This window comes from Corylus avellana, chromosome ca8 (assembly GCF_901000735.1).
Source record: "Corylus avellana chromosome ca8, CavTom2PMs-1.0".
In the NCBI taxonomy this organism is placed as follows: domain Eukaryota; kingdom Viridiplantae; phylum Streptophyta; class Magnoliopsida; order Fagales; family Betulaceae; genus Corylus; species Corylus avellana.
The window spans coordinates 14,066,691-14,078,969 of NC_081548.1; the positions used below are offsets into that span (position 1 = coordinate 14,066,691).

At 34.3% G+C, this 12,279-nt stretch overlaps 2 protein-coding genes across 4 annotated transcripts; both read left to right on the forward strand.

Annotated features, from left to right (window-relative positions):
- Positions 1–1,924: 1,924 nt before the first annotated feature.
- Positions 1,925–7,366, forward strand: LOC132190493 (putative lipase ROG1). Of its 3 annotated transcripts, XM_059605500.1 has the most exons (10): positions 1,930–2,393; positions 2,566–2,633; positions 3,445–3,515; positions 3,730–3,999; positions 4,917–5,077; positions 5,161–5,216; positions 5,425–5,477; positions 5,549–5,678; positions 6,581–6,678; positions 7,110–7,366. In XM_059605500.1, the coding sequence occupies exons 1-10, from the start codon at positions 2,128–2,130 to the stop codon at positions 7,179–7,181; spliced, it is 1,245 nt and encodes a 414-aa protein (XP_059461483.1). In that variant the 5' UTR covers positions 1,930–2,127; the 3' UTR covers positions 7,182–7,366. The 3 variants fall into 3 exon arrangements, with proteins under 3 accessions (XP_059461484.1, XP_059461485.1, XP_059461483.1); XM_059605501.1 differs by lacking the exons at positions 6,581–6,678; positions 7,110–7,366 and adding an exon at positions 6,282–6,547 and having other exon boundaries at positions 1,925–2,393; XM_059605502.1 differs by lacking the exon at positions 6,581–6,678 and having other exon boundaries at positions 1,927–2,393.
- A 3,022-nt stretch (positions 7,367–10,388) lies between these two features.
- On the forward strand, positions 10,389–11,362 carry LOC132190546 (EPIDERMAL PATTERNING FACTOR-like protein 2). Its single transcript, XM_059605569.1, has 3 exons — positions 10,389–10,791; positions 10,878–10,915; positions 11,044–11,362. The coding sequence occupies exons 1-3, from the start codon at positions 10,680–10,682 to the stop codon at positions 11,296–11,298; spliced, it is 405 nt and encodes a 134-aa protein (XP_059461552.1). The 5' UTR covers positions 10,389–10,679; the 3' UTR covers positions 11,299–11,362.
- Positions 11,363–12,279: the final 917 nt, after the last annotated feature.

Here is a 12,279-nt window from a genome sequence, read left to right on the forward strand (position 1 = left end):
AATAGAATAATAAAAAAAATAAGGGGTGGTTGGCCACCCTATTCCACTCCTTATTATTTTATTATTTTATTTTATGTTTTTTAATACAAAATAATATTTTTTTATTATTATTATTATTTGTTAGTGGGACATGTATTTTTAAGAAGAAATCTTAGCCATGAACTAGATATTCTCCAATCCAAAATAGATTGGAGATGATCCTATTCCGTTTATAGATGCGTGTAGTGTAGGGAGTAATTATTACAGGTTTTAATTCCTTGTTCTAAACTCAAAAGAAATCCCAAATTATAGTACCAAATTGGCATGTTTCAAAATAAAGTCAAAATGGGAAAATTCCCGCCCCCTTCCTTTTATATATATATACAACAAACGTCAGGAGACGAAAAACTAAACAAAACACTAAAAAAGGCTAAGCAACCCAACAATAAAACCTATTACAAACTTACTTAGTGCAGTTGTGCAAGTAAACCAAAAAAAAAAAAAATTAAAAAAAATGTCAAATAATTAATGCAGCCCTATAAATTATTAGAACAAAAATCAAGATAGGCCACCAATAAAAACGGTATAACTACCGCAACAAGCCCTCGCGGAAGTGAGAGCTGTTGAGAGGGCACTGAAAAAGGCCAGAATGAGGTTCCCTTTATAATTATGGTTGTGTTTGGGAAATGACTAAAAAAAAAGACTACTATGAGGGTGTTTGGCAAACAACAACCCCCACAACACTGTTTATAGTTAAAAATATTTTAAAAAAAAATAATAATGATTGATATAGAAAAATAAAAAAGTGGTATTGAAAAGTGAAAAAATTTTGTTTTGTAGTATTTTTTTTATTTGAATAGTAATAAAAAGTAAATAATGTGATATACAAAGTGAATGATGTTAGATAAAAGTGAGAATATTTTGATGTTGATTTTTTTGAAAAAAATGAAGTGAATAGTGTGGGAGAATGTGGTGTAGTTTAACAAACAATGCCTATATTTCTCTTAAAATTAACCTCAACATTCATACTTTTTACATCACATCAATTACTTTTTATTACTATTCAAATAAAAAAATCACTATAATATATATCTATATTTTTTGACCTTTTCATACAAAACATTCTTATTTTTTTCTTACATCAATCAAATCTACTAAAGTTTCAATTTACTTCATTTTTCAAGCCCTTTCCATAACAAAGCCTACAAAAACATCATTCAATGGCTTCGTTTGTTAAACGGTCTAGGCAAAGGCAAAGGCAAAGGCAACCTACTTTTTAATTTTTTTTACATTCTCTTACTTTTTATATCATATAAATCACTTTTTATTACTATTCAAATAAAAAAATTACTACAAAATAAATTTTTTTTATTTTTTCATACCAAACATTCTTATTTTTTTTACTATTTTTAAAAAAAATATTTTTACATTTTTTCATATCAATTAATTTTTATGATAGTATTGAACCGAAATCGAAAAAAAAAAAATCGTTTACCAAACCAACCTAGGCAATTGAGCAAGGAGCAGAAAAAACGAGTTGGAGGCCAACCACAATAACAAAAAGTCCACACAACAAGTTCAAGCAATTGCGTGTCAATCGTCTCTTTCTATTACAAATAAAGTCAACATAGTTATTAGTTTGTTAACCCATCCTCGCCCACAAAAATAAATAGAATATTTAAGTCAACAATTAAGGCGCCTACTTTTTCTAAAATAAAATAAAAATCACAAAATTGCAAATTGAATCCAATCCAATCCAATTCAAAGCTGCACACCGGATATACATATTATTGGAAAATAAAACTTCAATTATTGATAAAAATAAATGTAATAATATAACAAAAAATATGAATTATATAAATTTTAAAAGAATAATAAAATTAAAAAGTTTATCTTATAAGTCAATTTATCTCCTCAAAGTAAAGACCGTTTAAAAATAATTCCCACTCCTCCAAATTAAGGTGTCCTTCTTCTTCCTCCGGACAGGACCGGACGGTCGGCCGTGGGTGGGTCGGGTCGGGTCCCATTGAGTTCCACTTTTTCTAACCCACCCGGAAACCCATTTATAAACCAAAGGGGTAGCTACTGCAACGGCTTCCATTTTTATCTGCTTTGTAGACCATTAAAGCAACGCCCAACGGTCACTCCATGGCCTCGGTGGAGTTGGAAGGGGCTTCTTCAGAAGCTGTACAGCAAGCGGAAGTTGATGGAGGAGGAGGAGGAGGAGGAGGAAGAGGGTCGAAGGGCAACATGAAGAAGACCGAGAAGGCGCCCTGGAAGCTTGGATTTGCGTGTCTGAGAATGGAGTATGATAGGGAGGGGAATTTCGACATGGAGGTCGTTGACGTTGATGGTGCTGGAGTGCGTCGCGCTCCCACTCACCTTGTTGTAATGGTTAACGGTCTTATTGGCAGGTGAGACTCACGACTCACTCCCATTCAAATTGTGGGTTAATGATCTAACACCTCATCTCAAGATTTCGTCGCTCCTGTGGTACCATTTGAGGGGATTCTGGGGGTTTTAGCTAATGGGTTTTGTTTCTGTATAAGGATTTCTTGGATTTTTTTTTTTTTTTCAACTGTGCAGTGCTCAAAATTGGAAATATGCTGCAAAAGAGTTTTTGAAAAAGTATCCTGGAGATGTGATTGCTCACTGTGAGTTTCACAACCCTTCTTTCTTACCTTCTTTTTCCCTGTACCTGTTAAATTCATGAACGATTGATAAGGGCTTAAATCATTTTCTTTATCTACTTTGATTTATGTGTGTAGCTAAGGTGATGTGTTTAGATTTTCTGTTTTTCAATGTTATTATATTACCATCTTTTTTTTTTTTTTTTTGGTAAATATTATATTACCATATTGTTCTATTATGAATTTGTTCATATCTACTGGTTCAATGTAATTCTTTAATAGAACGATTAATGCTATTTAGTAGACTGTTATATTATTGTTATACAACTAGAATGACGTGGCAAGAAAAATCACTTATTGGTTTTTTTTCTTACAAGTGATGTTCGAGAGGCTAAGTTTCACTATCACATCATTGACAAACGGCTTTTACTTTAATGGTTGCTTGTCTCCCTTCTGCAAAATTTATGGATGAATCATATTTATAAGTTTCGGATTTTTCAAGCGTTTAAGACCCAGTCATTGTTATCCCTATATATGAAACATGTATACTTTGTTTTTCCATATCTAAGCAAAAATTATGGTGATTTATTTTCATTTAAATAATTGGAAGTAGTTTTTCTCCATCTGGGGTTGACTCTCGCACAATGTTAATAAATTTCACTTTCAATTACATTGTTTAAGGCGTACTAGTTTTTCATGTTTGATGAGCTCAAAATAAATTTTAAAGGCACTCACATACGTCATAAGGCCATTCTCTGACTGCATATTTTGATGTTTACTGGTGTCCTTAGCTTCTTTTATAAAATGAATTGCGTATGATCAATGTGCAACGCAGGCAGTGAATGTAATCCTTCAATGTTGACATTCGATGGTGTTGATGTAATGGGAGAGAGATTAGCTGAAGAGGTGCGTTATGGTTTTGCCACTCAAACGACCAATGTTCTTTCTTCCCTTATTGAAACTGAGATTGTTATTTACCGATTTTCTGAAGAACCAAATATTGGTCTTTAATGTGGTTTCCTCCATTCAATTTGTAGTTTACATGTGTTCCAGAATATTACCTGAATTTGAAGTTGCTGCACCAACCTTAAAATTTGAAAAGAAGCTTTTTTTTTTACAGGTTATATCAGTTATAAAACGTCACCCAGGAGTTCAGAAGATTTCATTTATAGGACATTCGTTGGGTGGCTTGGTTGCAAGGTATGCTATTGCTAAGCTTTATGAACGAGATATCATGAGGGATTTTTCACAGGGAAATGGAGAGCGTAGGACTAATGGATCTGGAGATCTATGCGTGGACGAGAAATTCCAAGGAAAGATTGCCGGATTGGAGCCAGTGAATTTTATCACCTCCGCAACCCCACACCTTGGTTCAAGAGGGCATAAACAGGTGATTCTTTTATCCCTTGTGTGCTCATCTTCAGTTGTATTATAATGAATAGTTCATTTACATTTTATCAGATTTCTTACCCTTTGGTGCCATTTTATGTGTAATCTATGTTAATTCTTATGAGTTCAATAGAATTTTTAAATATTTACTTGCATTTTTTTTCAAGATATTTCATGACAGTGCTTCTCATCTTCCGCCCTTCCCCAAATCAAATTTACTTATTTCTGGACTTCCAGAGGGTTTTCCTGATATCCGTCTTGTCATATCTCTTCCTCCTCTGCTATAGGTATTTGCTCCTGGTAGCATATTTTCAAAATAGGATCCCCTTCCCGTAGACTAACCGGAAGACAACCGGTCCAGCTATGAGGGAAGCTACTACTTTTCACACTATTTCGGAAACCCAAAGGCTTTGCAGCCAGCTCTGAAAACGGGTTCCAAACCTGCGCACCTTGCTGGCTATGTTGAGCTCCCCCTGATTGAGAGCTCCTCTCCTGCTGAGTCTTTGCTTTGCCCTTTTCATCTTCTTTCTTTGGTCTCCAGCAGCACGTCCAATCCTTAGCAATTCATGCGAGAATTGGTCATTGGGGGTCCTAGAAAGCCCATTTTATGAAATCTATGAGAGAGAAAAAAAAAGTGTGGATGCTTTATTTATCACTAAGTAGAGATGAATACTATACTGTAGCGGCAGGAAACTCTTTGGCGCTTAATTAAATCAGTTTTTGTAGTTTCGTACTTTCAAATTTTTCTTTGTAAAACAAGGGCAAACGGCAGAATATCATTTTAGTTTTACAGATAGGTATCAATGAAAGAGGCATTTGACAATGCAACAAACAAACAACATCTAGATGCCTGCTTTGCGTACACATAAAACTCCATGTTCTTAAAGTTTCTGAATTGGTATGGGTTTTCATTTTCAGGTCCCTGTGTTTTGTGGCTTATACACTCTGGAAAAAGTAGCATCTCGCACATCTTGGTTTCTTGGTCGAACCGGAAAACATCTATTTTTAACTGACGATGATAATGGAAAACCTCCCCTTCTTCTTCGGATGGCTAATGATTGTGAAGATCTTAAATTTATGTGAGTCAGTATGGAACATGAATGTCCATTTTCAGTGCAAATGATTTCAGAGCATGTCATGATATCTCATCTTGTCTCTGCAGGTCTGCTTTGCAGTCCTTCAAGCGTCGTGTCGCCTATGCAAATGTGCAATTTGACCGTATCCTATTATTTTGTGTTATATCTCTTGTACTTCTCTATTTGGGCACTTCCTTGTTCAATAAGAATTGTTGGGAGTCAGATGTCTGGATATCCGGGTATGAAATTTAAATAGTTAGTGGGTCTGACTGTTAGGCTTCTCTCACTTTTTTCTTCTTTTTGGCTTATCACACTCACTGTTCATATTGAGAACTTGACACCTTCTGTAGACCTTGTGGGATGGAGTACTTCATCTCTACGGCGTCGAGATGAGCTCCCAAAGGTAATTTTGAAACTTTTTATGAAAGTTTGAACTGTATCTTGAGTTAATCTAACTATATTTTTCTCAATTAGCGTCGAGATCTTTCTAGAAATGAGAAATTCCCCCACATTGTAAGTGTGAAGACAGCAGAAACTTCCAGTACTCAACAGGAAGGACCCTTGGAGGCTAAAGTCAATGGACACAAGAATATCGACTTTGAAGGTATGCTAATTTTGTCTCTTGTAATGGGTTATCAAACTACTCTTTTTGGATAAGTAAATTTAATTTCATTAGAAGGAGCACATTGCCAAACTACTCATTACTAAAAAAACTTGGTGTTTCTATGCATGTGTTGGTAAAAATTTGGAGACTTGTTTAGGACCAATACATAAACATAGACTTCTAAATGTGTTGTGGTTGGAATTTGTGTATAGGGGGGTTGTTGGGTATACAGGGATGAGCCCCATTACTATGTGAAATTGAGGGTCTGATTAGTTTTTCTCGATTTTATTTGGCTAGTTTGAGGGTTTGACCACCTTGATTGGGAGGTATTGGGCGTGACCTTCAGCTTAGTAGCTTTGTTTGGAAATTTATTGATCAAATGGATAAGTTTGTTGGACTCTGTTTTTAATAAGTTTGAGAGTTAGAAAGCTTGTTTGTACAACTTTATTTTGGAGGTAGAATTATGGTTTAATTTAGAGCATTGTTTGTTGTTGGAGAAAAATTAAATGACATGATGGTTATGTAGGTTGCAAAAATATAGTTGTTTCTCTCATTTACAGAGGTCTGAGAGAATATTCTAACTAAACCAATTTCCTATTAAAGGTGCTATTTATTCTAGTGGGGACAAGATGAACATATTTGCTGCTCCTAGAAAAATTATTCATATTCTGCATAGTAGCAGCAACGGGAGATGGACGTAGGGTATGTTTTGAAGTATGGGAGATGGTTTGATGGATGTCGAATACTGGAAGTGTTTATTGTTGAAGGTGCTATTTTATTTGTTTTGCTTCTAATAACACACTTCAATCCTTGTATTTTCTGCATATTTTGAGCTTTTGCATATTGATTGATTCGTAAACTCGTTTAGATATTATTTTCACTCATTGTTACATCATTTGTAGAGGAAATGATAAGAGGTTTAACAAAAGTGAGTTGGGAACGGGTTGACGTTAGCTTCAGTGGAAGTACACAAAGATATCTCGCACACACTACCATTCAGGTGGGTTTTTGCCTTCTCCTGAAAGTCATCCTATAGAACATAACTTTCTTTTTATGCTATCAGATCATGTATCAGTTGATTCCACCATTATGATGCCATTTATTCTTTTTTTTATTATTATTATTATCTCCACATTGCAAGCTGAGTGCCAATGAGCTACTGAGCTGTGGCTCAAATGGTGTATATCTTGAAGTGTTACATCAATACAAGGATGCCTACCATATCAATAGTTGTCATTGTCATAATCTGTAAGACATGCTCTTTTCCATGATTAAGTTAAACAGAGTAGTAGATATCTCAGCTGTGAAATTGGAACATGAATCTTAGTTTAGGGCTTCAATCATATTTTGACCAAAATGGCAAACCGATTCGAGCTGGGTAACTAGTTACCTTTAAGGAGCTAGTTCATAATTTTCCTTGTTTTTCTTCAGGTGAAAAGCTATTGTATCAATTCTGATGGGGCTGATGTGGTCCAACACATGATTGACAATTTTGTCTTATAATGGTGTCCCCATCTGGGGGAAGGGGGAAAGGGGGAAAGGATATAGACATTCCAGATGAGCTGGGTATGGCTTGGAAGTTCAAACAACACTAGGGTTGGACAGTTTCTGTAAGAGAGACATGAGGAATTCTGTCGTATAAATATATGTTTCTATAGCCATTTGCTTGTTCCCAGAAAGAGATCTGATGAATCTGTTCTTACAGTTGTATTATAATTTGACTACATTTAATAATAAATTAATAAATAATTAACCACTCCATAACATTGTGGAGGAGCCACGAGGAATAGTATTGAGGAGGTCTCAAAAGGAAAAATGAGGTCACATTCGTTGAATGTTATATGATTTACCTACAAAGATCTGATTTTGATATAGGGACAAGTAAGGACCGGCTTCTATTTTCACAAGGCAAGGAAAAAAAGAAAAGAAAAGAGGATTCTACTAAATGAGTTGATGCTATAAATGACCAAATGAAGTCTGGAGTCTCATTTAATTGCCTTTGGGCTACAAGACAGAAGGTTGGAAATGGGTTTTTAAGGTCAGGGCATTGGGACCAAAAGTTCCAATCAAGAAGCATTGATTATAAAGACACCTTCACCAATATCCAAGGACTAGCTCATAATTATTATGACTTTGGTTTATGATATGAAGGTTATTTTTATTTTTATTTTTTTCTAATCAAATCAGGAGAGGGGAAAAATGGGAAGCTTATAATATGAAGTTACACCAAATGGGAACGGGATCTTCCCCATTTCAAAACATCCAATTAATTATACTTAAAGGGTATTTTTATCTTTTTACTTTTTTTTTTTAGAGAAAAATGCCTTTCAAATATAACTAGAGATGATTTTAATTCTGCCAAATGAATGTGAAAACTGGTTTTCTAGATGCGAGTTTAAAAGAAAAAGTATATATGGATCAACTTGAAGGCCTTTTCAACAAAGAAAACAACAAATGCTTTTTGCAAATTAAAGAAGTCAACACATGGACTTGGAGGGGCATAAATTTGCTACAAACTGGTTTGTAGTAAATTCATACAAACTCATATAATAAAGTGATATGTGTCCCATAACTAATAAGAAAACATGTGAAAAACATTCTGTTAAAAAAAAATGTGTTTCTTACATGTTAAGGAACACATGTCACTTTATTAGATGAGTTGCAGCAAGTTTTTTTCCAACTTTGGAGTATGTTTGGGATTTTGTTGGAAAATAAAGCTTTTAAAGTTTTTTTTTTTTTTTTTAACTTCATTTTTAAGCTTTTCCGAAGAGTAAGTTCTAACAACTTTTAGAGCAAAAAAGTCAAAGAAATACTTTTGAAATTTTTTACCAAGCATGCAGGGCCCGTTTGGCAATGGACTTGCCAAACTCCCACTTTCTTTTATCGATATTCTTACTTTTTGTATCACATAAATTATTTTTTATTATTATTTAATTAAAAAACCCACTACTAAATTATTATTATTATTATTATTATTATTAACTTTTTCATACAAAAAATTTAAAACTTTTATCTACGTTATGTCACATTAATCATTTCCAAACCAAAAATCACCTACCAAGTCCATTGCCAAACGAACCCATCAACTTTTTGTTTGTCACAGCTTTTTAAATATTAAAAGTACATTTTAAACTCCCTAAAACAATGTCAAATAAGCTCTAAAATAACCTACAAATGAAAGCCATCCTAAATATTCAAATCCCCCAAATTCTCATGGAAAATTGCCCATAAAAGACTGAAGATTCTCAGGAAAATTGCATGAAAATTCTTGCTATTAGAAACAAAACTTTCCTCCTTCACCCCTCTTGAGGAAGAAAATCAGCTTTGTCCCCTATGCTCCTCCCATCTAGAAACAGTTGGAGAGAATCCTCTTGGCCTTTGGCTTCCCACATCTTTGAAAATATGCTTATAGAAAGTTGGACCCGGAATTTAATCTTAATTTGAGGGCATCTCTTGAAAATCCCCAAACAAGAAACCCCAACATTTCCAACTCTATGCCTTGGTTTCCATGTCCTCTTTTTTCTTTTTCTTTTTGATTTTTTTATTATCTCCATCATTCCTTTCAGATCGTATTATGCGATAGAGTACAATGTAAGAAGGGACATCTATAGGCAGAAGCAATCACAAATAGATTAATTAACCAAAGACGGAATGCCAAATTTTTCTTTATGTCTAGAACATATCTAATATTAAAAAGTGTTATAATAATCCCATCAAACATTTTGAATTTTATAGTACCTATTCCAATAACCATGTACATAATTATTACCTATCAGAACAGTACCAACATTACATGATTTAAACGCTTAAAATTATATTTTATAATTTACCCTTCAAATTTACAATTTAACTTTTAAAATTATATTTTTAAAAATACATCTCTTGCCTATAACTTGAAAATGCAAAACTTTTTGAATTTTCATATCACAATTTTTCAAAAAATATTCCCAAACAATACATTTCCTATAATTTAATTTAAAAATTCCATTTTTAATCTACAAAATTGCAGCAAAAAACGCACACTTCGGGTTTTTTAAGAACACAATTTTAAATGTCAAACACCAACATATTACATTTTTAAAAATCACATTTTCAAATTCCATATTTTCAAAACGCTATTTTTAAACGACACGTTTTAAAATCTCAAAACCCAAACAAAATCAGATTTATAAAATCAAATGCGGTGGTGGTGCTCCTAAGTCCTAACTCCTAACCAACTGGCCACCCGTGTGCGTGAATCCGCAGCTGAAATCTCTCCCACCATCCATATTCCTTGAGAAAGACAAATGCTTCTCACGTAACGTACACAGTCCCATAGGTCTTATTCTCCCTAGATACGCACCCCACCACATCGTATCTTCCTGGGAAATATTTCAATTCATAAACAAATTTTAAAACCCAACAACAAATTTCTTTGCCATGCCATTTGCCGTGTCCAAATGGGGTTTCCCAAATCTCCATAAACAAAAACAAACACAAACACAAACAAACCCCCAACCCCATTTCCCCTCCCCTGTGATTTATCCCCTTTATGAGTAAAAATCTATGAGAGTTTGGTATATGTGTTGTTTTTCTTGCTGCTGTTTCTGTTACCGTGCTAGTGTGCTGTGACCATCTCTGCTCTCTTCTGCGGCTTACAGTTATTTAAACATATGGTACAGTTGGGTTTTTTTTTTTTTTTTTGTGTGGCTCACGAAACGAGGTTGAGGTCCTTCCGTTTTCTGTTGGGGTCCTCTCCCACCCTTGTCTCTCAACCTTATTGTGGATTTGTACATCTCTTTTTGCCTTCCACGTCCAGCTAAAAGGTCCTTCTGCTCAGCTCCTGTTGCATTATGGACTTGGCATTCAATCTCTGAAGCCCATCTTTTGTTTTCAGAATTTCCAGTTTTGTTTCTTTCTACTGCCCTCTCTCTCTCTCTCTCTTATTTACTATCCCCCTCTCCTTCCAGTTTTTACACTCACAAAAATTACTCCTCCAGCTCCTACTCTCTCTTTGGGAAAATGGGCAGCTCTCAAAATTGCATTTTCTGTCACAGAAGCAGACATCTACTCATTTTCTTGCTCTCTCTGCTTCTGCTTTCAAGCTTAAACCAACTGAGATTCATGGCTGAAGGTAACAATACTATTCACAGATAAATTTTTCTTATTCTTTTTTGCAATTGGACTCTGCTCGATCACTTCCTGATTTCTGTATTGCAGGTAGAGGAATTCCCAAGTTAGTTGACCAGCCTGCTCAAGTAAGTAACAATAATCCCATACTACTCTTTCTTTTCTTTACTTAATATTGAACTTTACAAAAGAAAAAAAAAAAAAAAACAAAATAAAAGGTTTATGTGAAGGATTTGGAAATGTTTGCATTGTGTAGAAAGGGATAGAAGAGATGGAAGTGGCGAGGATGGTTAGAACCCAGATTGGATCAAGGCCGCCAAGGTGCGAGAGAAGGTGCAGCCATTGTGGGCACTGCGAGGCAGTTCAGGTCCCCATTGCCACGCAAGTGAAAACCCAGAGCCAGAGGAGAAGCCATTTCTCTGCTGCATACTCCTCCAGAGGGGATGACATCTCCAACTACAAGCCTATGTGCTGGAAATGCAAGTGTGGGGATTTGATTTTCAATCCTTGATTCGATTAACATGTTCCCAATTGGTAAATAATATATATTACTTCAATGGGTTGGTTGGATTGCAGAGGAATTAATTAGCAGTTTCTTTCTTTTTAATGGATTGCATTTTTTTTTTTTTTGGTGTGTATATTATTCATATCATTAATTTTAATTTTAATTTAAAATCAAGTACACCAACAACCATAAAGTAGCCGTGATTCTTTGGTCTCAAAAAAATCATTGGATATGTATTAGAAAATGAGTTCAACTCTTTGTCACTCATATAAGCTAGATTAATATGAGAATCATTGATGTCCAAAGTCAGGCTAAAAGTTAATTATTTAATTGATTTTGAAGGAGTGTCTGCGATTTTTATTGTTTAAATTATTTCTAAGCCGTTCACATTCACTAAATATATTATGACCACACACAACTAAAGTGGGTAGACTTTTTTTTTATCATTTTTGCTCCAAAAAAAGAAAAAAAAAAGTACACCAACAAGAAAGTGTGTAGATTTTTTTTTTAAAAAAAAAATTAACAAAGGTTAATTTAACCGTTGATAGGTACTATTAAGCTAATCTAGTAAAATTAAAGGGGGATATGAGTATAGGTGGATTACTCTTTTTAAAAAAATTGTTCTAATTGAATACAAACAACAATGTGAAAATAAAAATAAAAAATAAAAAAAGACAAGCAAGGTTGTCTATTATTAATCTACAAGAAATATTACGATGGAAAGTGACGACATGGGGATAGTAAAAGAGAAAAGAGTGTAATGGAAAGTCTGTCAGACGATTTTAGGTTACGTATCTTACAAGATTTGTGCCTCATAAAGCCTGTGCCCTTACACAGCCCATCTCGAAGGGATGCACTACACACATGTCACGTCATCATCTTCTCATTCTCTCTTTTTTTTCTTAACGTAATAGGATTTTTTCTAGTTCAAGTGAATGATGAGAATCCTAATTCTTTGTAACCTGCGTAAATGTACAATCGAAGAAA